The sequence below is a fragment of the Pomacea canaliculata genome, linkage group LG11 (genome assembly GCF_003073045.1).
Source record: "Pomacea canaliculata isolate SZHN2017 linkage group LG11, ASM307304v1, whole genome shotgun sequence".
Classification (NCBI taxonomy): Eukaryota; Metazoa; Mollusca; class Gastropoda; order Architaenioglossa; family Ampullariidae; genus Pomacea; species Pomacea canaliculata.
In genome coordinates this window covers 12,591,738-12,616,624 of record NC_037600.1, presented here as the reverse complement: position 1 = coordinate 12,616,624, position 24,887 = coordinate 12,591,738, and the positions used below count along the sequence as shown (strand labels likewise).

Genomic DNA, 24,887 nt, shown 5'->3' with positions numbered 1-24,887 from the left:
ATTTTTTACTTCATTTATTTTGCAGTTAGCGTAACATATCTTTAGAAATAGTTATTCCACAAATATCTAGATTATTCAGACAGTTTCACAAAAACACAACCTATTCTCTTTCAATTATCGGTTTCCTATAAGAAATGTTCTTCGATTGACAAATATTTGAAGAAAGATAAACAAGTAAGAGCAAAAAAAAAAAAAATTTAAATTAAACAGTTGGAAGCGAAAACAAAATATAACTCTGACGATTATTAAACTTACCGCTATCTTTATAGCCCTTACTATACAACACGTGAGCACGCGCAGAGAGATTTAAACCCCTTATACTTCAAGGTTTCATTCTCAGCTACTTAGTGTTGTTTATCCACGGTAAGTTTTGAAGTGAGTGCTAAGGAGATCACCTGGTTCACGTGTCCAGTCAGGGGGCCGTGGCATACCCGAGAGCTCGCTACGGGCCGGGTACCGGACCCATCTGGCTTGATGACGTCAGCTGCGCAGGCACAGAGCAGTTCATCGACAGGTGTGCGTACAGACCGTGGAACCAGGGCAACTGCGACCACAGAGAAGACGTCTCCGTGTCTTGTGGAGGTCTGTGTTGTTGACTCTCCCTTTAATGTCCGGATCGTTAAACCCAGTGAAGCCAGACAAGTAAGAAAGGCACTTCCGGTCCTTGCATCTTTAGGTATATGATGTGTTTCCTCAGGTGTACCCAGCAGCGTCACTGTTCGGCTGGCAGGGATAGGCTCCACCCCTAGCCAAGGTCGGGTGGAAATCTTGTACAACAACACGTGGGGTACGGTGTGTGACGACCTCTGGGACGCCAATGAGGCTCGAGTCATCTGCGCTATGCTGGGCTTCCCCAGGTATTTGCTGCATTCTTCTGTATACGTGCATTCTCTCTGCCCTCGATTTGACAGAAAAATGGAAAACTTTGATTACAGAAGCAGGGATTGTCTTACCGCTCACTCAGTGGCTCGTGAAGCTCGTCTTCCTGTCGCTCACACCAGAGAATGCTGGCCTTTTTCAGCATCAGCATCAGTTAGCAAATATTATAACAGATGAACTGATGAACATTAGCAACAAAACTTCATTCAGATCAACGGACAAATATGAGAAAGTTAGGGGAAGGATTCACCCTCGAAGTGGACAGGTGTAATGTGTAAACTCTGTTCACAGAGCCGGAGCAGTGGCTGTCAGCAACGCCCGCTATGGTCGAGGATCTGGACCAATATGGCTGGACGACACACAATGCGTGGGCAACGAGGCCAGCATCTTGCAGTGCCGGGCCAAACCTATAGGGTCACACAACTGCTACCACAGCGAAGACGCCGGAGTTATTTGCTCTACTAGTAAGAGTTGTCTCGCATTGTTGTATTTTTTAAGACTCTTCTTAACCACCTCTAATTAAGCAACAGATATCAATATATTATTTCTTACCGCCTTGACCACTTTGCAAAGGTGATCAATAGATAACATTTATCATAGTATAGTAACTTAACAAATGAGTTGGCAAAGACGGCAATCGCGTTTTCTGCTTTTTTATGTTGTTTTAGTTCTGATAGATTTTTGTCTTTGTTCTTCTTGTTCTTGTTCCTGTTGTTGTTCATTTGGCTCCCTGGCTTATTAGCTTCTTGCTTTTATTATTTCTCTCTTTTTGTTTTTATTGTTCTTGATTTCGTTGCTTTTATTTTCATTAAAGATTATTTGCTGTTATATCTATTGCTTTCTATTTTCTTTGTTTCTTAGGCATCGTCACACAGATACGACTGTCTCCTGGACCGACGTCTGGGCGGCTGGAGGTCAACTACAACGGCACCTGGGGGACGGTCTGTGACGATGGACTCACGGGCTCCTACGGCACTGGGTTGGCACAAGTCGTGTGTCGCCAGCTCAGACAACCTTAGTGAGTGGCTTTCACCTGTCACTATGCAGCGAGCACAAACGTACACTTGATCCACACGAAAAATGGATTGACAGACAGACAGACAAGATAGTTGGGGGTAGGAATAGACCTGATGTATGAATAGAAATTGAATGTCAAAATAAATGAGAACGGCGATTGACGGCTAAATTTCCAAACATTCTTTTTACAGTTTTTGAACCTTTCAATGTTCTAGCACCGGGGCATACGCAGTTACGAACGCGAGGCTGGGCCGGGGCACTGGACCCATTCTGCTGGACAGCGTTCACTGCTCAGGCTCAGAGACATCCTTGCTTCAGTGCTACCATGACCCTTGGGGTCGAAGCGACTGTTCTCATTATGAAGATGTGGGCGTCGTCTGCCAGGCAGGTAAGAGGTCTCTCGATGTCGTCTAGTCAGATTCTGTTTCGCTCCAATCAGAGTTGATTGCTGCAAGGATTCCTTGGACAGATGTATGCTTAATTCATCTTCTTGAAAAATAAAACTTAACGTTAAGCGAGTCAAAGCAGAAAGACGAGCTTGCCAGGTAGGTCAATGTAAAGGTCGCCTTCTGACATTATTATTAGGTTGATGAGGAGTGAGTTGTTTGAGACCTCACTTTTCTCGGGGCTACAAACACACCCACGCACGCATACAGACACGCATGAAGACTTTTTTCCAATTATGCTATTAAGATGACGTTGCTAGTACCCTATAAAAACAGTTTTTAAAGGCAAAATACTGGAATCTTCTATTTCAGGAACCAGTGCAATCAGTACCACGATGAGGCCGACAGCGCCTACTAACCCAGCTAATATGTTCGTCACCCTCGAGGGTACCGGGATAACAGCTTATGCAGGAAGGGTCAAGGTTTACTACAACGGCAACTGGGGTACAATCTGTAACGACCGCTGGGACTACAGAGATGCGGCTGTCGTCTGCAGCATGCTGGGATACCCGAGGTCAGTGTCTTGGTGATGGTGATTTTAAGTCTAGACGACGATAGTACTCCATGGCATTTACTCATTTTCTTCTCGAAGATGCAGCCCGAGGACGTAGAAGATGATGAAGAGAAGGCGACGATCATGATGATACCAACAATAAAATCTCTGGACGACTAGAATGAGCGATGAAAAGAATGACGACGACGATGATAATAACGATGATCGTACATTACAATTAGATGTGTGTGTAGGCTCGCACCAAGCTCTTGACATACCAAGCCCTAATTTAATTAAGACCGCGATCGGGAGACAGAGAAATCCCATAAATATAAACAATTAGCAACGAACATTGGATTGAGTTGCACGTAAAGTCGGACTTAAAGTTAACTAAAATCCCTGTTGGATGGTGTGTATGTGAGGTCTTGAAAATAAGACAAAGGTCCTAAGCATCAACTTAGTTTAGGCCAAACTTAGCGAAGTCGATCTACGCTTGAGTCTGATGACTTTTATGACTGCTATAAGGCCGGCAATTTAAGATTCCCTCATGTAACCGAGCCCAAAACTTATATGACTTTTTATTGTAGGGGGGCACGGTGTTGTTTCTGAGTTTACCACGTGTTATCAAGGCTGGTTTAAAGATAGGGAGGGCAGGGTTGTTCTTCGGGTACGCCGCTTTACCCATCCGTTCACCATTCTTCCCCATTGCCAATTATACATGTCTTCCAAATCGCCTCCCATAGTATGAAATCGCTGTAAACGCTTTTCTGTCTACTAAACCAACCAGCTAACCAACTAATCAAGCAACAAATCCTCCATCCACTTCCTGTCTCCCTAAAGTCTGTTTCTTTGGCTCGTGCAGGAACGGGTCCGTTGCCGTGACTACCACCAGCGTGTATGGTCAAGGTACGGGCCGCATCTGGATGGACAACGTGCAGTGCACGGGGATGGAGACCAACATCGGCTCGTGCAGTCATTCGGGGGCCAACTTCTGCGGACATAACGAGGACGCTGCTGTGTCCTGCCCAAGAAGTAAGTTGCAGCATACGTGTGAGTTTATCCTGCATCATAATCATTGTCGTCTTCGTTATCGTCCTATTCTCCCTTTTTATATCTGAGTTGTATTTCTGTCCGTTTTTTTTTTAACTTTCTTTTTCGGATATGACGATGTTAATTTTGATGGTAGTGAAATTAATAACAAAAGATGTATTGATGGAGGTGATTCTGTTTCTAGCTCAGGTGCCCAGTCAGTTCATTCTGTTCACGGACAGCACCTCTCAGACCCTGTATCGCATGGACTTGAACACCTACAGCTACATCAACATTCCCGTGGGTGGCAACGGCAACCCTGTCGCCATTGACTACGACTTTCTGAACAATCGAGTCTACTGGACAGATATTGCATCCGCTGAAATTTGGTCCTCCAACCTGGATGGTACCAACCTCATGACAGTGCGCAAACTGGCATCCGGTGAGTGACGGAAGTGTTTGCAGAGTTATGAAACATTTGATGATAATCTGTAGGATACGGTTAGATACAATATGACAGGATCCAATACACGGCAATGAGATACACTTTGCAATACGATTTGATATGATATAATTTCATACAAAGTATTATTATTAGCTAAAAGCTACTTATCCACATTAAATATTGTATACACACCCACCTCTGAAGTTTCTGAAAAAACAACCAAAACAAAACAATACTAGGAAGATAATTCGATGCAATACGTGACTGTGTGACAACCTTTCTTGATGCATACCTTGCGAGAGAAACGAATTCAATCGCATGATAACATGGAGTTGGTCTCTATGTTAGCATGTCACAATAGTGATTAAATGATCTGACCAATCGCAGGTTCCCACGCAGACGGCATCGCCGTGGACTCCATTTCCGGTTTAATATTCTACTCTGACACTGGCTTGAACCTCATCGTTCTCATGACTATTTCCGGGTTTGATCAGAAAACCATCGTCAACAGCGACCTGGACGAGCCAAGGGCCATCGTTCTGGATCCCCAAAACGGGTAGGTTATCTACCCATTGATTTTAATTGCTTCTTTCACACTCGGAATCTTAAGGAAGGAATATGTGAAAGAAACCTAAAAGAAGAAATAAAAGAGAAGAAATGAACAGAAAGATGGAAGAGACAAATGATGAATGGGAGGATGAATGAAATAAAGGAAGGAATAATATAATAATGGGCAATAAACAATAAACAATGAACGAAAGAAATAAAAGAATAAGAGAAAATTATGAACAAAAAAAAAAGAATGAACAAAAGAAAAAACCGAAAGCAAGAATGAAGAAAGGCAAATGAGGCTGGAACGTGAATAAAGAACGAACGAGTAATGAAACAATAAAAACAAGTTATAAAGAGTGCATGCGAGCGCATGTTTGTTTGTGTGTGTGGAGGGTGGATAGGTGGCTGTTTTGTGGGGGGGGTGTATGGGTATTCACTAGTATTGTTAAAGGTCTGTAGCTGTTTGCCTTGTGTTATTGAGCATCTCTCTGTCTTCTCCTCACGATGAATCTGTCAGAGTCCTGTTCTGGACTGACTGGGGAGCTCGCGCCAAGATCGAGCGGGCCAACTACGACGGGACATCTCGCCAGACCATCATCAACAGCAACCTCACCTGGCCTAACGCTCTGGCCCTTGACATGCCCAGTAAGTGTTTAGCTTGAAAAACCTTGCTGGCCACAGAGTAAAATCACCTTCTCTGTTAAGCAAACCAATCGTTCAATATTCTTTTGTGTTTGGTCCATGTTTACGGTTTGCGACTATAAACAAAATAATAATGAGACAGTCGTGCAACGCCTGAAACCTTCAGATTTTGTGAGATACATGAGATAGCACAGTAAGGTAAACGTTCATGTTTAGGGACCATTTGTTTGTGTGTTTTTGTACATAGAGTTTTGATCTTTTTTTAGTGAGTGAGAAAATGTCGATAACAATTTTGTTTTACTTACAATAGAGAAGCAAATTTGCGTGTTCGGTTTAGACCTCTCTTTCACCGTAAGCAGAAAAATATGTTAAACTGCTAGACCGCTTTAATAAAAAATAAAAAATAATTTGTAGCGGGGGTGGGGAAGAGATAGGAAGAGAGCGAAAGAGAGAAACCCCGTGAACGAACATCTCGAAACATTTTCTCATTTTGATTCCTTAGATCAAAGACTGTACTGGGTGGACAGCAGCAGTACCCAGAATGACAAGGTGGAGTATTCCAGACTAGATGGCACCGGCAGGACCGTCATCTACAGCGTCGCCAACACACAGTTCTTTGGCATGGCACTCTTCAACAACCAGCTGTTCCTCACAAACTGGAATGGAACGTGAGTGTTTATCCTTTGTGGCTGCAAACTTTCAATATCACTACGTACTGCATTATGTAAATTTTTGAAATAATTTAGTTCTATGTGTAGACATTTTTATTGAAATCTTTGCTCTCTGTTTGCTGCGGGCTTCTATTTCTGTGCCATCACAAGCATGTGCAGAACAATCCTTGTTAACTTGCTTTTCTGCGTTGTTGCTGCTGCTGCTGGTGCTGCTGCTGCTGTTGTATGTTTGTTAACGTTGGATCTTGCTTGCTGACAACGAACTTGATTTGTCCAGCGGTCTGACACGCATCAACACTGATGGCACAATGGCAACGACGGTTGGTCCTCCCATCTCCCATCGCCTGAACGATGTGCACGTGCACTTCAATGGCGCTGGGGGACAGGGTCAGTATCGCCCTCCTCTCATTCGTTATGCATTAGACACGTCACATCGTGCACATAGCTTTGTATACGTCACCTTCTGGGGTCGCATTATGAAGTGATATTATATAACAACAAGAAAGATCACTTATTTAGTGTATTTCCTTACAGGAGAGCAAGCTTAATGTGCTCCTTCCTAAAAGAAACGGTGCAAAAATATTATACAGAGAACTAAGGTATTGACGTTAGAGTAGAGTGAAAGAACAATACACGTTCAGAGTCTGTTGATGCTTTCGAACAGTTCAAGATGGCAGGTTTAAATGGTTTATATCTACACACCTTAGAAGAAGGGATTTCATGAGAAGACACGTCACATTATACAGGTCACATCACACACCTTTCTATATTTCACACTACCCACTTCACACTGCACATTATATTGGTTGTTTAGAAAGTATGATCTCAAAGCTGCTGAGAGCTTTTAAACAGACAGGTAATGTAGGTTTATGTTTAAAGGACTAGTGGGGTGCAATTTAATATTCTAATGACTTGGTAGTGGAAACTCAAAGGAAGATACTATTTATCCAATCTGGATGCGTACCCCCTTTTCGTTCTCTAGTATTATCGCCTATAAACATCATTATGCACAGAAACAGGTCAACAACACAGACATCAGGCGGGTACATGAATGTGTATACATTGCCAATGGGAAAACTGGGATCATGTGGTGGGATTTTATTTTTACAAATGGGAAAAATCCATATGAAAATTCCAAATAAGAAGTTAGTAAATCTCACATTTCATGGCACTCTTACTTACAAGGACTTAGGAAACGACCTGGGGGTGGCTGGAAATGGTTTTAAAATATAAAACTGTTTTATAGAAGTAAATTTAGAAATGTTTTTCCATTCTATTTTAATACTTTGCATTAACACGTAGGAATTTGTGCTGAAAATGTGACCGAAAGAGCTATTTTTTATCTTTTTTTAAATAAGTTTAGTATCAAAGTTTTAAATTGTGCTGTACACTTTGTTTCTATATAACTAAATATTTAAGCAGAATTGAGGTTTAAACATATTTGAAATTCAAAATGTGTTGTGCAGCTGGCTTTAGATGACAGGAAGTAGTGAACAACATTACATACCCTGATGATACAATTTTACACTGTGATGTTAACTTCCATCACAAAAACTGATGGTTTTTTTTCCTATCGTAGGTCCAAACGGATGTGCAAATAACGGTGGGTGTAGCCACATCTGTACTCCTCGGCCTGGCAACACCAAAACATGTCTTTGTCCCGATGGTCTTGTCCTTCAACCTGACAAGTCAACGTGTGGACAGGGTGAGCCTAGACCCAAGAAGTTCAGGATTTTTAAAACATCCTTTGAGTATGATAGTTAAAAGAATGTTGTGCTTTTGGTATAAATGAGTGGATCTCCCGCAATTTGTTTTATTTCAGAAGCATCAATTACAAGTTTTCTTTTAAATTACACAATTGTAACTTATGAATATAGTACAAATAGAAAAGATATGTGTGGAGGTAACTGATATTTAAAAAGGGAAGGAAACAACAAATAAATGTTGAAATTATTTTTCCTTCAACATGCTGAGGGAACTGAAGGCTCCAGTTACCTCTGATCCGTTTTTATTTTCCTTTTCTATCGACTAGCCTGTAGTCAATAATAATAACTTTTAAAAACTTAGTTCCACTAGTAAGCTTTAACCTGTTGTTGACCTTTCTGTCTTTAGGACAAGGCTGCACACCCCTCCAGGCTCCTGTGAACGGTGGCATTATGCCTTTCTCATGCACGAGTGGCAGTGTCAACTCCGGCAGCACGTGCACCGTGGCCTGCAAAGCCGGCTTCACTCTCAGGTCGCCATCAGTTCTCGCTTGTTTGCCATCCGGGTCCTGGAGTAACTATGGCCTCCAGCCTGTCTGCGTTGGTGAGCACCGATTTTTTGTGACTGTTTTTGAAAAGAAAAACCCAATGAAAACAATCGTTATATCGATAAAAGCGAATCAGAAGAACGATCATGAGCGGAAAACATTGCAGAAATCACAAGCAAGGTGAGATAACAATGACCAACTTAAACTGGAAAAGGAAGATAAAAATGTCAAACGAGTTTGTATTTTGATCAGAAATCAGCTATATTTGCATCTTCAACGTACAATTTCACAATTATAGTGAATAATAATAACAACAAAAGTTATTTTACTAATGGGGACCGTGTTTCCTGTCTTCCAGATACGCAGCCCCCGAAGATCACGTGTCCCTACAACATCAACGTCAACGCAGAGAAAGGCAAGACATCCGCCACTGTCAGTTGGTCCCCCATCGTTGCGAGCGACAACAGCGGCTCAGTCACAGTCATCACCAGCATGACGTCACCGATCGTCCTCAATGAAGGGATGTACACCATCACGGCCAAGGCCTTCGACTCCAGCGGCTTGAGCTCCTCCTGCTCCTTTTCTGTTAACGTTAACGGTGAGTCGCACGAACGTGAACCTCATTGGAAACGAGTCTATTAAGTTCAGTTGAATTCTGACTCAGCTACATGAATGTTCATAACCCACTTAAAAATAATTTTAAATGAAATATACCATGATCCTTTGCAAAGGGGATTGTTCCAATCAACCAACTGCTTATTGTTACTTCCCTAAGCAGATCCCCCCACCCCCATGTTCAGTATGTCTGTTGAAGGCTTTTTGTGTTGTGTGTTCAGTTAACAGGTGTTCGCCGATCACGTTGCCCCCATACACACAGTTGCTGACGTCACCATGCCCCTCCTATTACGGCTCCGTTTGTCGGGTCGCGTGTTCTGCCGGCTACCAGATGGCGGGTGCCTCTACCATGGACGTCACCTGCGAATCCCTCGGCATCACATTCCGATGGGACCCACAACCTTCATGCAAACGTAAGTAATTGGTGCTCCTATCCAAAACAAACAAAATAAAAACGCGACAGAGTAGAGCCAAACTGGATTTAAAGGGTTCGCTTTTTTGTTACATCTCCAAGAAAGAAAATGACTGAGTTATTGGACTTATTCTCTAGGAGATGTTTATTAAAATTACTGTAATTGAATTCATTTTTCGTGTTTGGGTAATTTACCTTATTTCGCACTTCAGATTTCAGTAGTGGTATGGCAGAGTAATGTGTAAATGGTTAGAAAGAGACAAAACAATAAACTACACAAAGACGAAAATGTGATCGACATTGTGTTTGAAAACCTTGTTAAATCTCTTTTTCAAGACATAAAGTCCTCTCGAAAGTTAAATAAAAGTTACGGCCTGTCAATCAACTCTTTCACGTGACAATGACATCATCATCAACACACGTCATTTCCTCTCGTCGTGCAGCTATTCCCTGCCCAGCGCTCACAGCCCCTGACCACGGGACGGTCAGCCCCGCGTCTTGTCTGACCCCAGGGTCACCGGTGGGCAGTCAGTGCAGCCTCACGTGTCAGACAGGCTTCACGCTCACTGGCAGCTCGCAAACCGTGACGTGCACTTCCGCTGGCCGTTGGGACAATGGACAGGCAGCGGTGTGTCTAGGTAAGCTGAGAAGATGTTATGAAGCCAGTCCTCTCGCCCTCTTCCCGCCCACCCCTCCTCATCATCATTTCAACCTAAGTAAAGTAGCAATATGATCGTCTTAATAATAATAATAATAAAACATTTCTCTTATCTTATTAGTTCTATTATTATTATTATCGGACTAATCCACAGACGTTACGCCACCGACGTTGAAATGCCCCACCAACGTCAACGTTGTAGCTGCTAACGGCATGACGTCAGCAGTGGCCAACTGGCCAACAGCCACCGTACAAGACAACGCAGGAAACGACCAGGTGGTCGTCACGTCCAGCCTGCCCTCGGGCATGACCCTGGAGGAAGGTCAGCACAGTGTTACCGTGCGAGCCATTGACCGCTCGGGTCAGTCGTCCTCCTGCACGTTCATGGTGACCGTTACAGGTAAGCAGAAACCAGTCTACCGGTCAAAAGTTGTATTTGATCTTTGGGAAGTTGGGAAGGCATTTCTGTAATCAGCGAAGCAGTGAACTGTTTACTAACGTATCACTTTGCTGAAGTCGAAACTACTGACCTGTGGGACAAAATCTTAAAAAAAAGGTAACGATAAATGTTTAAGGAAAAGAAAATCTTTAATAATAATTCCACTGAGAAGAAGATTTAAAAAACCCAATGTCGATACCGTTACAGTTCAGAGGTGCCCCTCACTGACGCTGCCTCAGCACGCGATCCTCATGACGCCATCTTGCCTGCCTGTGGCTGGAAGCTCTTGTCGCATCGCCTGCCGATCCGGATACTTATTGAGCGGAAATGACGAAATCACGTGTTCATCCAATGGGGCACAAGCGGCATGGGACAGCAGTCCATCATGCAACCGTAATTCTCTTTTTCTGTTCTTTTTTTCCCCATTTCTTTGCATCTTTCTCCTCGAGACAAAGATTAATTTTCTGCTTTTTAAGCAAAGGAAAACATTAAATTGGAAAAAAACTTCAAGAAGATAAGAGGAGTCTCGGTGTCAGAAATAACTGTTAAATCTTTGAACTTTTTTTCAAATGTACTGCACAGATAAGTTTATTCTATCTCGTGGCGCATTTCCTGGTTTTCCTTTTATCAGTTTTTAACTAGCAGGTATCACGCCTCTGGTAAATTTCATTTTCTAGGGTCCTGCCACTGCGCAAAGATTTTTGTTTTCTATTCAAGTATGGTCATAAGAAAAATTGTTATTATTATTATTGGCGTGGAATATATGGTTGGGGTATCAATAACATTTTTTTCGCTTTGGCAGCCATCACGTGTTCGAAGCCACCTGTGCCAAGCAATGGGGCACTGAGTGGATGCCAAAATGCCAGTCCTGTTGGAGCCACGTGTCAACAGACGTGTAACAGTGGGTTTCAGATGACGGGCGGCACGTTAGTCAGAACCTGTGATGTCGATGGCCAGTGGTCCGGCGAGGTCGCCACCTGCTGTAAGGGGACTGAAGCTCGCTTCACTGTTTATAAGCTCTTGGCTAAGTCGAAATTCACTTATTTGCATAAATAAATTATTTAAAAATTAAATAAAACAAATGCTAGGAAAATTGTGCCTCACATGTAGTAGGACTCATCTCGTAGGAAAGAAGAATATTCCGACAAATCTATTAAATCAGAGTTCAGTAAATTAGTGCTGTTCATAACTAGGAACAGTACTAAATTCATGTGGTTTGCATATAGGAATCAGGCTACCAGGCACCACGCCATTCTCTGTTCGCTTATAAAATTACTTTACCTGACTTGTTTAGGCATACCATACGAGTACATACAAAAGGATAGTTTACCTAATTTAACTATCTCATGCTACTTTGTATGGGATGAAATCTTGGAATAATTTAGCTTTAATAAATCATTTTCCTATCCAAAGAATATTTCTGTAGGATGAATATGTAGGTTGTTTTCTGAACTATCCCGATTCTTCGCCGACAGTGACAGGGGCTGCTGCGGCTCGGGCACAGCAAGGTAACAGCGGCGGTGGCGGTGGTAGCAGCAGTTCGTCCAACACTGGGTCTGTCGTCGCTGGCGTTGTGGTGGGCATCATCATCATCGCGATCATCGTGACTGGAGGCTTCCTTTACTACAAACGAATGTGAGTCAAAGAGATCGTTTGTGTTCACGGTTGATTTCTCGTGAATGCTCCAGATTTCAAAATTTCTCGTGATTCCGCGTGATTGCGGATCTTCACGATTCATTCCTCGCGATTTTTCGAAATTCCTCACGAGAAATATTTAAAAAAGACCACCGGTGGAATAATTTACGGCTTAACTGCCTGGCCTATTCATTTATCAGAAGAGTTCATACGTCTAAAACAAACATTCTTCATAGTGTTTAAAGTTTGCCCGGTAAATATTAAAAAAGACGGAAGATGAACTGTAGACGTGGAGGGTTCTACTTCGTGATGTTTACAAATGACGTGTATTTGTGCGTGTGTATATATATATATGGACGAGCTTGACGATCTTGTACGAGCTCGTGCTAATCATCCAGTGTACACTGAATGAGATAGGCTAGAACAAGGGTGACCGCCGCACGCGCTCTATATACTTTTGTGACGTATGTTGTTGAAACCGCGCAGTTCTCTCAACACTAGCCTCTCAGTGTCCACGTTGGTTTTCAGGCAAAACCTTGTCAGCGGCACACAAGGTGGTCTTGACAATCCGATGTACAGCTCAGAAATGATGTGATCTGGCCGTTAGTCACATTCAGAAGATTTGCCCCAAAATAAGAGTAAGGAGTTAAGGAGTTTATTAAAATCTATTGCCTATGATTTTCAGAGCAATGGCAGTTCTTATGCACCTTCTGAAAGTCGGGGACTTGCAGTTTGACTCGAGCCTTTAAGCTGTTTCTCGCAATGAAATCCGCCGTCTGCAAGGTTCAAGAGTTAAAGAACATAATGTTTATATAATTTGTTACACATTATAATTATGTTTTGAGGGTTTGGTAAAAACATCGGTTATTTATTAGCTTCTAGGCTCATGTGTGCCGGTAATACAGTAGCTTTTATTTCGCTTCCATCATCATCATAGTTTTCGTCTGCTTTGCATCTTTTTCATCTGGTTTAAAGATGGGATTTGTTATGTCCTTTGGTTGCAGGCTATGGGGCCCACAGAGCAGGTCAAGACGAGGTATACAGCTGACATCCACTTCCGGAAGTGGCCTCGACAATCCACTGTATGATACAAACTGATAAACAAAGACAAATCTTGCACACTTGCACGTAAAATTCAGCCGCTCATATGACACCCATTCCTTTTTTTCTGATTTATTTTATGTGAGGACAAATGCTAACAAGTTCATTGAAACCATTTTCATTTGTCGTTTCTGTGTTAATCTTCGGCCCATTATTAATATTGTTAGTTTGTTGATGTTGCTGGGCTTTTTTCGGGTGTTGGCGGGGATGGGGGAGTATTTATTGAGCATCTGAAGATTGAACGGTGTGCATAGAAGGATATCTTAGCTACTGCTTGTTGTGTAATATTCAGAATGCTAGTTTACTGAAAATGATGAAATAAAATTTTGTTATAAAACCGTATCCAGGTTGTGTTGTGAAGTGTTAACTGTGTAGTTGTGAGTGGTACAGCTGATATATTTTGTAGGATGCACTTGAACGGCTTATGCATAAAGTGTCTCCCACATCTGCAGTTTTATAAAAAAAATTAAAATACCTAATTTTCAAGTGATATCACCAAAGGGAAAGGCTGTCCGCTGTACGTTTGGTCGTTTGGGGGTAATGTGATAGAGCTTTTACTCAGGACAAGCTTTATCTGGGGGCGCTATCCTCCTCCTGTCCCTTTCTGTCTTATCTTCCCCGAGTTTTCATGAAGTCATGTTTCTACTTCACAGAGTAAAGTAAATAAGTTTGATGCTCCTCTCGGATTTCGAACCTGTGTGTGATCATGTTCCCTGCCGAAGACGCCAGTCCTCTAGCTATCCGCTTCTAACTGATATGACGAAGCCAGATGAAACTGAGAACATAAGAATGTAAAGATTAAAAAGTTGATAGGTTAATATAATTTTCATTCACAGTCTATGAACGTTAGTCAGAAACTTAAATTGAAATATTGTCGACAGTAATGTTATCGCTGTGTTATATACGTCACGATTACTGGAAGAGAAAAATAACGAAGCCATTCTGTCATCTGTCTTCTGTTTGGTTTTACTCTGTTGTAGTAATTCAAGCTAGGAGAGGGTTTCAGGTGACGACTAAAGACGGTTTGGGGGGAAAACAGTTGACGACAACACATGGTGTCAAGTGAAAAGCGTCAAACCCAGACGTCAAATCCCTTCTCCCACTCAGGCAGTGTTCTCGTCGCAAGAAAATAAAACTTGACGGCTGCTAGCGAATGCAAATTTGATCAAGGGAGACTACCAGAAAAGAACGAGCAACCGCATTTGCACGCACGAGATCACCAAGCTAGGCAAAGCATGAAACCGAAAAGAGAAAAAAATAATCACCTCCCTTACCGCTTCCATCGAGTTCTCATGAATCTCTCTCTTCTCTCTCCCCTCTCCTTCCCTCTCTCTCTGTCTTCTCTCTCTCTCTCTCCTCTAACTCTATCCCTCTTTCCCTTCCTGGAGGGGCAACCTTATTGATGTTCCTTCTGGGAAGTTTATTTTGGCTCTATAGACAAGCCTTGGGCAGCTACCGTATGATCAGAAGGATTTTAAGAAGTGTTGTTTTCACGGTACAAGGCTACAAAAAGGGTGTACACAAAAGAGTTAATCTGTTTGTTACTGCAGTGCTTTACATTTTCAGAGAAAGGTAACAGTATTTATGTTTATAAGTAGGCGTTTGTGTATTAGACTGTATTTGTTAAATTATATGTTATTTGGTCTGTTTTGTCAAAATGTTGAGTTTCGTTTTTTTTTTTTTTGTTTTTTTGTTTTTTTTTCAAAGCACGGTGATTCTAGCTTTAACTTGAAAAATCGCGCTAAAAAACTTCTTTTTCTTTCTTCTTCTTAATTAATTTCAATGAGCATAAACATTTATTTACATATAATAAAATAAACAAATTGCTATCAGTGAATTTTTTTTTAACGTATCAAGTTTAAATTTCCATTTATAGCATCCAGTAAGTTGTTAGTTTAGTAAAGCACATGCCCGTATACACAGACACGCTCACACGCGCACACACATACCACAAATAAGATTGTTCACTCACCGCACACACAGAATTAATTCTGCGACTACAACATACAGCTGGAAGAGCCAAGCATCGTCCAGGTCTGCGCTTTGAAGTTCTCCTTCCCATAATTCTTCAGCAGAGTCTGAAGCCCTTCAGCAGGACCCATGGTCTATTTTTCAAATGAATGCAATTATTTAAGCGTGCAGCAAGCAGCTGGAATGAAAGAGGAGCCCGCCTCAACGTCTGGTCAGAGAGAAGATCCATTTTCCCAACGGAAATACGATCATGTCTGCCAATCAACAGTGATTTCCGTACTTGCACCGAAGCGAGGTTTAGCATCCTTTTGGGAGAAGATCCATCAAAAAACAAAAACTGTCAACCTGGTAATCGTGGCGCAGTCACATCTAAAAGTTTGCGAAATCCTTTAAAAAGAATTATAAAGTGCATTAAATTGCTTCCCATGTAGAAACAGAGTGAAAAGCAGTTGGCTTTAATTAAACACGATGGAGGCAAGATTCTGAGCATGAAAGATCAGCAAAGGGAGTTCACAGGCCATTTTTATGGCTTAACGGACGTTTCCAGAACTATTTAGAGCCCTAATGAATACTTGAAATAGAAAGAGAAGTATCGTGCTGAAAGTGCTAACTCAATTGGGAAATACATTCTAAAACAATGAAAACGTAAACCGACTTTATTCTCTTGCTTTTTTTTCTGGGTTTTTTTTGTTTTGTTTTTTGTTTTTTTTGGTTTTGTTTTTTTTGTTTGTTTTTTTTTGTTTTGTTTTGTTTTGATTTTTGGTTTTTTGGTTTTTGTTTTGTTTTTTGGTTGTTGTTTTTTTTAAATCTGCAGATTGATTAGCTGCAGCATACAGAAGTCAGACACCATGAGATTTTTTTTACCTAAAATTTTAATTCACTTGAATTGAGTGATAGACCTCCACCAGTCTCATCCTCGCCTTTGGAGATTCACTGTTTTAGATACACATGCACGTCAGCAAAAAAAAAAAAAAAAAAAAAAAATCCAAATGAGGAAACTGCAGATATTTTCGCTAATAGTTCTCAAATATTGAGACGATATTTAGGGTACCTTCCCACCAACAGACCTGCTCTTTCCTTTTTTGAGCAAGCCCAGCAGAAGAGATGAGGAAATGTTGAGATATAGCTCTGTGTCAATGTATTTATTGAAGAAGGCCTTGTAGGACATGAAGGTGGATGGCAATCTGTGTGGGACATGGTCCCGAAATCAGAGGACAGAAACGGAAAACGTTTTGCGTGTGAGTTGAGTTGGCGGGGGTTCGGGAGGGGGGAGGCAGATGGCGGTTGGAAGGGTGGATGACTCTTTAGATAGTCTGGCACTGAATGCTCCTTGCCTCAGCCTCCAACGACGGGAGAATTGAGGAAGAATGGGACAGGAGATTACAAACGTCTTGTGGCCGCCTGCTGGATGGTGGCAGTCTTTGTGCCAGCATGGTCTTGACGTTAAGATCGTTTGCATATTTGATGAGCTGAAAGGCTCTGCCTGCCTATATAAGGTCCGTGTGGACGGACATGAAGCTCTTTCTCTCTGTTCTAATAAAAAGATATCACTTTCTGGAAGATATCATCAGACTGTATGTTTAGTTTTAGTTTATTCCTTTTTGCTCCTGGAGGAGCATAGAGCGCAAAAAGATTGTAGATAGGTTTGTTGTTTTTTTTTTCATCTAAGCAACCACGAGGTTCAGCGTTTACTCTAAATAAATATATCAGAAATAAACAGCCACCTTGTTTCGGTTATAGAATCTTCTCGAAGAGTCCAGTTTGTGGATGTAACGAAGGCTTTCCGTGAAATGTCTCACTCACAGGTCTGCTATGCTTCAGGGTCAAAGGGTGTGTCTTATTTATTACTCATTTGTGTACTGCTTGGGCGCCTGTGTATGGCGTCCGTCCGTGAGATGCAACATTCAGGTAAGAATTTTTCTCTCTCTCCCCATTCAAACCCCGTATCTGCTAGTTCCCTCACCTACCTTTGTTTTCCTTCATCTTCAGTCGTTAAATCACATCATTCAAATACTCGTGAACCGATTTATCATTATGGATTGTACATGTATACACAGTGTATACACAGTTTTTTTTCTAAATATTAAAGTGGAAATATAAGTCGTATAAGTCTTCTGATCGAAAGCAGAATAACGATTCTTTATGTGAAATATTTAAAATCAAGTTAAAAACTGTAATTCATCAACATAACCCCTCCGCCAACATTGCAGTAGTTATTGCGATAAAGAAAATTTTGTTTAAAAAAAATCAACTTCAGTAAGCCATCAAAAATATAAATTATTTTTTTCTCGATCTTTTGGCATGGGATCTTCCAGAAGACGGAGAGTTCTCTTACTCTGTACCTCTGGACAGCGAAGGTCACCTAAAGCTGCTGTGGAAAGTAAGCTATGAGTCTAAACTAGTATACTTCCGGTTGCGCGCGCACTTTCGCAAACCGGCATGGTTTGGTGCTGGATTCTCCGATCACGGGGAAGTGGCTTCGGCAGATGTTTTTATTTTCTGGACCGAAATCAACGGGCTCCATCATTTTCAGGTAATGGCATTACCTTTTCCAATTAATAACTGTTTCAAGGTATTAATTTTATCATGTCAGGTAATGGCTGCGTCCTTGTCGGGCAATAACTCTATTGATCATCATTTGAAGGAACTAATTTTTTCCAAATCATAGCTGCTTTTTTTTTAAGACAGTAGCTGCTTTTTTTCCTGACAACAGCTGCATCATTTCATGCTAATAATGTCTTTTACATGTGATATGAAATCATTTTCATTCGTAACTGATTTTATTTTTGTTTTCATCACCGTCGTCAAATCCGCAAACCCTTTTGCTACTTGGTGTAGTCTAATTTCTCAGTTCACGAAACTTCACGTTGACGCAGCGGAAAAGGGAAAAGATAAAATAAAATAAAGAAGAGGAGAGATCAGAATAAAGTTTTGCTGGAAGTGGATCTCATCAAATGCGACTTTTTCAGGACGGTTGGACCGACCAAGATGGCTTCATAAACATAGACACACAGCAGGACTACAAGCTGAAAGCCTCGTTCAGAGATGACGATGAGATGGTCCTCGATTTCTCCCGCGCCTTTGACACGTGCGACGACAAAGATTATCAGTTCGACGTAAGTCATGCCCCGACTTTTGTTAAAGTTTGAATGTGTTAATATAATAGTCACAATAGTCAATGGAGTGAGGGACAGAAAAAAGAAAATAACACATAAAACAATACACATTGCATACTCAAACATTTTAATTTTTGATATTTTTTTAGAATTCTAAAATATACTGTTTACCGTTCATGGAGGCTTAACCAAACAACAGGTGTATTTTTAAAATAACAACAGAAAGTATGTAGTAACAATGAAAGTAAGTAATCTTGTTGATAACTGGAAATTTTGTTTGTTCTAGTTTTTAGCTTTCTGTTACAATTTTCGCTCTTCAGAATTCGAGTTCGATTCTGCCAAGTTCTATTTTCCTATTGGTATGCGTAGAATGGCACGACACACATAATCTATTTCATCGGGGAAGGCAGTCCTAGTGGCATCAACGACATCCAGGTACCGACATTGCTCCACGGGGTTCAGCGAGTACAGCTGCTGAAGCCTGATTGGCCTGACGTCAAGATGCCTGATGACGTCACAGTTATTGACATCACAGTTCCTTCTGTAAGCAGATGATGTGGCTACTATACGAAAAAATCTTAAGTTATTTTTAAACTAATGGCTAACTCTTATAAAGCAGCATCGACAAAATTAAATGTTAAATTACAGTCAGAAACTGAATAAATAAAATAAAGGAGGTAGAAAGACTGGATAGACTGAAAGATACATATACAGATGGATATTGAGGAAGACATACAATACAACTTAATTCATGCACGAGGGCAGTTCAATATAGTGCTCGAGCTAGATAATGTATATATATATTGAAATAATTTATATCTCTCTCTCTCACACACACATTCCCAGCAACAGTAGATGCATTTGATAATATTTATGCAGGCAGACAGAAAAAGTTCTGTTTCTCTGATTTTGCAACTTTCGTTGTTTTCATTTTCTGTTTTCCCATTTCAATTTATGTTTTTATTTTAATCCGTATGGCTACGAATCTAATTGATTGATCCGCCATTACTCCAATGTCACTTATCTGTAACACTTGTTTGCTATTCCTGTCGTCTAATAATTTAAGTGGAAGTTGTAACTTTGTCAGCGTTAGTCCACCTTAAAATGTCTGCTTCCGTCTGTGCAGATCCACGTGCCTTCGAGGGAGACAACGTATTGGTGGTACGTAGCTCGTCTTCCCTCGTTCCGGACAAAACATCACGTGATCAAGGTGTGCTTCTTAGATGTTCATATTTTATAAGAACTGCTTGAAAAATAGGCTGTCAATTCTATGAAAGGCTAATGAGTAGACACTCATTGTTTATTTAGTTTGTTCCTTGGTTGGTTGATTGGTTTATATTTTTGTTGTCGTTTTTATTCTCTCCCACTGATCAATTTTCTGTTTATACTAGTCACTGTGTTGGGTATCGAGCTTTGCAATCTGCATATTGACAATATTTACTTTTTAAAAAAAATCTATTAATTGTTTGCTGAAGGGCTGAGATTAACATGCAGAGTGACTTGACACTTAACTGTCCCACTCAGTCTTTGCATGTAACTTTAAACCCTCAAACTTCACTTTTAATCAGACGTAAGGACGTAAAATCCGTATCTGCCATTGTGTGTGACTCACGTGATTTTTTACTTGCAGTACGAAGCCGTCATTGACAAGGGGCATGAAGGCTTGGTCCACCACATGGAGCTTTTTCACTGTGAGGTGAGGAGCCATTAGCATATTAGAGTTATACATGTATGAAATACAGGTGACTTGGACTGTGAGGTGAGGAGCCCTTAGCATATTGTATGGTCATACGTTCTTCTTTCTTTCGTTCCTCAAGGTGCCTCCAGGTACCCAGATACCAGAGTTTAACGGACCGGGACCAGGTAAGGGGGAGGAGAAGCCATCACGTTTGTCCAGTTGTCAGCAGGTGCTTGGCGCCTGGGCCATGGGGGCAAAGGTCAGTGTAGATCACTGAAATCTGGGAATTCACGTGCGTTATACAAACATGTTGAAAGGAATTGCTTAACTAGCGAATATTTTCATTTCAGCGAAGAACTTTAAAACCAAATTGTCAGAATTCGCTCTGCAGGCTATGGTGTACCCAGAAGAGGCTGGAATACCTGTTGGGGGAGAGCACTTCTCACCCTTTGTCCTTCTTGAGATTCACTACAACAATCCAAGTCGCATACCAGGTGCGCTGGTGTCTAGTTTTTACTTTTTTCTTTGTGTTTTTTTTTTAAAAATTTCTTTAATTCTTTCTTGCTCTGTTTCTAATCTTTATCTCCTTAATTCCTTCTTTCATTCCTTCTACTCATAATCCAGACTATTCGTTCCTCGGAAAATGTAAGTTGGCGAGGAGTATATTTTATTTTACAGATCTCGTCGACTCCTCGGGAATGCGCTTCTACGTGACGTCAAAGCTGCGCGAGGACGATGCTGGCCTTCTGCAGATTGGATTAGAATACACGGACAAAATGGCCATCCCTCCTCACCAAAAGCTCTTCACTTTGACAGGATACTGTGTTCCTCAATGCACGCGAGTGGTACGAGGTGATAGGTTCCTCTTTAGCTGTATACAATATTTTCTTCGCTTCGTCCTAGTCAGCCTTCCGACAGACTGGTGAACGTCAAATAGAAAACATAAAAAAGATACAATTTTTTTTTGTATCCTGATATATTTTTATACTTGTATACGTGTGTATTGTTAATATGAGTATATTAAAATATTCATTATTAAATCGGTATACATTCATATTGATCAATCTGTGTACCCCTATATAAATATGTATACGTATACCTTATGTTGCTCAATCTGTATATATTTGGCTTAGCTGGTTATCTCAACCAAGGGGTCAACATTGTCGAATCTTTCATCGTTTTGCTGTCGTCAAAGACCTCCTAAGCTCATCAATGTGTGTTATAGGCATTGCCTCCATCTGGAATCACCATCTTTGCGTCCCAGCTCACTCGCATTTAACAGGACGCCGCATGCGCACAAAGCATATCCGGTTTGGTGTGGAGCTTCCGGAAGTGAATCGGGACGATCACTACAGTCCTCATTTCCAGGAAATTCGCCGTCTGCAGCATCCTGTCAAAGTGCTGCCTGTAAGTGAGAATGATGTCTCTTCCCACAGTTCCTCCTGTAAATCTTACTCTCATTGGCAGGATTCTAAAACCCATTGCCACGTGCTTTTTGTACGCAGTACTGTTGACATATTGTCATTGTTTATTTTACTCGCATCTTGGACACTATTTTGTGTTTGGATCCCCCTTAAAGGAATCTTTCCTGCGATGACATAACTGGACACAGATGAAAAGATCTCTTTTTACAAGAACGAGGCTGTTACTTGCGATGTGGTCTGTTGTTGTGGATCCTAGAAAGTGTTTGCTGTGTGTGTGCAGGGAGACGCTCTGATAACATATTGCGATGACAGTACGTTCGATCGTGATCACGTGACAACGGTCAGTTCACGTCATTTTCTATCAGTGTGTGCGTTTACGTGCGTGTGTGTGTGTATTTGTGTGAGTGAGAGAGAGAGAGCGTCTCATAAAGAGGGTTTTTAAGATTTCTAAAATATCTTTTCCTCTGTGCTTGTGCGTTCCAGGGAGGTTTATCCATCCAACAGGAGATGTGTGTTAACTACGTCCACTACTACCCTCGTGTCAAGCTTGAATTGTGCAAAAGCTCAGTGGACACTCGTACTCTCAACGCCTTTTTCAACTTTATGAGTGTGTTAGTATACCCGCTTCCCAGTTCTGTCTGCTTCACCCTCCCTCCACAGCCTATTTGTTTGTCTGGTTTGTCTTCCTGTCTTTTTTCCACTATCTGTCGATTGGTAAACATCTACATCGATGTGCAGGCTAATCTTCTTTGATACAAATGTTTGATAAAGGATAATTACATATTATTTTTGTACTTGTGGTATTGGTGTGATTGATTGATTGATTCTACGGAAGAAAGATACAGATTGTCAGTCACTGATACGAAGGAACTCGTCAGTTTTTTTAGGTAGTGGAATTAGTAAACTGCAAAAAAAAAAAAAAAAAAAAAAAAAAAACACACGTTTTTCCCAAGCTAGTGTAAAGACAAATGAACTCATGTGTGAGGTATATACTGCTAGTTAGTTGCATATCAAGCATTCACCTAACAGCTTTCTGTTTTGATTTGTTTTTTGTTTTTTTGTGACAGGATGGAGAACGAAGAAACGGCTGCTGACAAAACTCCCTCAGACAACTATGAAAAGATTTCTTGGACGCCTCTGAACGTTCATTTGCTGAAAGCTTTGTACCGGGAAGCGCCGTTGACTGTTTTATGCAACCGTTCAGATGGCACAAGTTTTCCAGTAAGTCAAAAAGAATTTATAGACTTGTCCTACACACATCATCAAGCTTTTCGACAGGGCTATCATCATAGAGTCCCCTTTCAGTTGCATATAAAAGAGTAGGTTGGACAACTGCATCAAAAAGCTTTAAGTACGTTTGTCTACTCATGTTGTCTATATTTTTAGGGCTCTATGTCAAAGGTGGCATTTGAATGCTAACTGCTTAGCCCCTTGAAAAGAGCTCACGGTTATCATTAATGTAGAACCTACCTATACGTAACTGTTGACTACATCTAGGGCCATTTCTCCTAAAGACCACGTTTCCAAAAATCCCCCTTTCCTAAAGACTAGCTTCGCTACAATTAATTTCTAATCAAGCGTCTCCAGTGAGTTAGCGAGGCAATTTATCTGGTTTTAGAGGAGAATGTAGTGGCAGATGCTGTTTATTTTTGTGCCCACGTCTGTTGCAGGGAGAGTGGGAAGGTGTGACAAAGCCTCGGATACAAATACCAATTCTGGAACCTGCGCGGGAATGTTCCAAGAAAATGGCGGGCTCGTAAGCTGGCTGTTGACAGGCGTTTTCAAGAATCCAAGAAGAACCCTCTATGTCATCTTTTATTTATTTATGTGACTTGGACAGTTTATCTGATCTATTGCCATTCATGTGGCTGGCCTGCTAAGCTTGAATTACTCAAACCACGTGACCACAAACCCATCAACTGTCCCCTTCCTCTGGGGCTTTATTCTTTCCTTCGTATTCTGGTCTTTAATAATTCTTTTCTCTTTTATTTCTTGCTACTAAATTTCCTGCCAAATCTATATGCTGCTGTTACTAACCACTGCTACTGATAGCGTTTCTCATCAATCATATGCTGACGATACACAGCTGTACTGGTCCATTCCACCGGCTGAGTCTCACTATGCTACCAGCACCATAGAAGTCTGTATTAATGAAGTCAAAGACTGGATGATGTCAAACAAACTTAAACTCAACGATGATAAAAAGGAAAACCTCCTATGTTCCAGAAGAAGAAATCCATCTTCACTCGTTTGTCTACCAAATCACACCAAGGTGGGCGAAGCCAGCATCACCTTTGTGTCCTCCATCAGGAATCTGGGATTCATTGTCACTGCAGACATGACTCTTACCGCTGTCTGCCAGTCGGCCTATTATGATAAACAAGTGACAGCTCTTGTATGAGCACTTTCATCTTTCGAGAACGGTTGAGCATTTTAACATTTCTCGAAATAAAGGCATTTGACAAAAGAAGAATGTCTATCATGAATGAATGAAGCGAGTGATAAAGTGAATGAGTGAGTGAATAAGCCGATGTAATGATACTGAAGTCGATGTTATGTCCACTATTAATTAAACAGTTTGATAAACTCAGTACCTCCATTCTCTCCCATAATTAGGCAGACTGACCAGGTCAGTAACTATCCTGACAGGATAAAAACTTTTGTAAAATGTTTCTATATGTATCCATGATATCATCCGGGATTTTTCCACCTTCTCTTCTCGGAATATTTTACTAGTCCTATAAATTTGTAATTTGTAGACCTGGGCTCGTCTCAGAATTTCATTTGCCAGAATGGAAATAAAGCTTTTTCTCTATGTGTGCTACTCCGCAGCTGACTCCTCATGAAGGAAACATCCGATTTTTTTCAGAAGATAAGTTATCGCAAGAAAAAGTAAATTTTCGACACTCCTGATAGAGAGACGGATAGGGAGCGACCGTTGGGGAGCATGTTCGAGGTCAAGCAAACATTTTAGAACTTGTGTTTGTATATTTCTCCTTACAAACCAGGAACTGGCATATATCATGTATGTGTAAACATAATTAACCTTTGCCCTGCAGTTCATGGCCGTGGAACTCTACTTCGGTTGAAGCAATACAAACCTAGCTTATGAAACGAAGTGTTTCAAGTACTTCAACCGTAAAATTATGTAAGAAAGTTTTTGATCAAGCACAAACAAACACAGGAAATACTTTATAATTGTTTTAAAATAAAAAGCATATTTTAAATATTGCTTATACAAGGAGTAGTAAAATATGCAGAGAATAGGCTCATCAAAGAACACTAGCAAAAGAATACTGGACAGCAGCAAGACTCCTTGCTTCATTTCCATGAATTTAATAAAAAAAAGTATTTTAAAAGGAATAAAATAAATGTCTGCAACGATCTCTTGGAGGAATGTAAGAAATTTAAAA

At 41.0% G+C, this 24,887-nt stretch overlaps 2 protein-coding genes across 3 annotated transcripts in view; both read left to right on the top strand.

The window, feature by feature from the left end:
* Positions 1-13,627, top strand: part of LOC112574965 (deleted in malignant brain tumors 1 protein-like) — a 35,188-nt gene extending 21,561 nt beyond the window's left edge. Inside the window, exons 30-52 of one of the 2 annotated variants that reach the window (XM_025256417.1) lie at positions 413-582; positions 698-857; positions 1,171-1,343; positions 1,741-1,897; positions 2,112-2,284; positions 2,655-2,856; positions 3,698-3,867; positions 4,070-4,306; positions 4,697-4,865; positions 5,379-5,506; positions 6,006-6,171; positions 6,452-6,561; positions 7,754-7,879; positions 8,287-8,481; positions 8,784-9,023; positions 9,262-9,453; positions 9,896-10,090; positions 10,265-10,510; positions 10,757-10,942; positions 11,352-11,531; positions 12,025-12,184; positions 12,713-12,822; positions 13,189-13,627. In XM_025256417.1, the coding sequence (XP_025112202.1) occupies positions 413-582; positions 698-857; positions 1,171-1,343; positions 1,741-1,897; positions 2,112-2,284; positions 2,655-2,856; positions 3,698-3,867; positions 4,070-4,306; positions 4,697-4,865; positions 5,379-5,506; positions 6,006-6,171; positions 6,452-6,561; positions 7,754-7,879; positions 8,287-8,481; positions 8,784-9,023; positions 9,262-9,453; positions 9,896-10,090; positions 10,265-10,510; positions 10,757-10,942; positions 11,352-11,531; positions 12,025-12,184; positions 12,713-12,779 (3,802 nt within the window). In that variant the 3' untranslated portion in view covers positions 12,780-12,822; positions 13,189-13,627. The remainder of the gene's footprint in view (positions 1-412; positions 583-697; positions 858-1,170; positions 1,344-1,740; positions 1,898-2,111; positions 2,285-2,654; positions 2,857-3,697; positions 3,868-4,069; positions 4,307-4,696; positions 4,866-5,378; positions 5,507-6,005; positions 6,172-6,451; positions 6,562-7,753; positions 7,880-8,286; positions 8,482-8,783; positions 9,024-9,261; positions 9,454-9,895; positions 10,091-10,264; positions 10,511-10,756; positions 10,943-11,351; positions 11,532-12,024; positions 12,185-12,712; positions 12,823-13,188) is intronic. The other variant, XM_025256416.1, reaches the window with a different exon arrangement.
* Positions 13,628-14,166: 539 nt separating this feature from the next.
* On the top strand, positions 14,167-24,077 carry LOC112576338 (dopamine beta-hydroxylase-like). Its single transcript, XM_025258705.1, is given in 16 exon segments — positions 14,167-17,164; positions 17,572-17,789; positions 18,226-18,372; positions 18,742-18,915; positions 19,499-19,582; positions 20,003-20,068; positions 20,190-20,309; positions 20,442-20,544; positions 20,729-20,895; positions 21,276-21,312; positions 21,315-21,457; positions 21,755-21,814; positions 21,958-22,085; positions 22,542-22,695; positions 23,145-23,230; positions 23,701-24,077. Coding segments are annotated over 16 exon segments (1,980 nt in total). The 5' UTR covers positions 14,167-17,046; the 3' UTR covers positions 23,876-24,077.
* Positions 24,078-24,887: the final 810 nt, after the last annotated feature.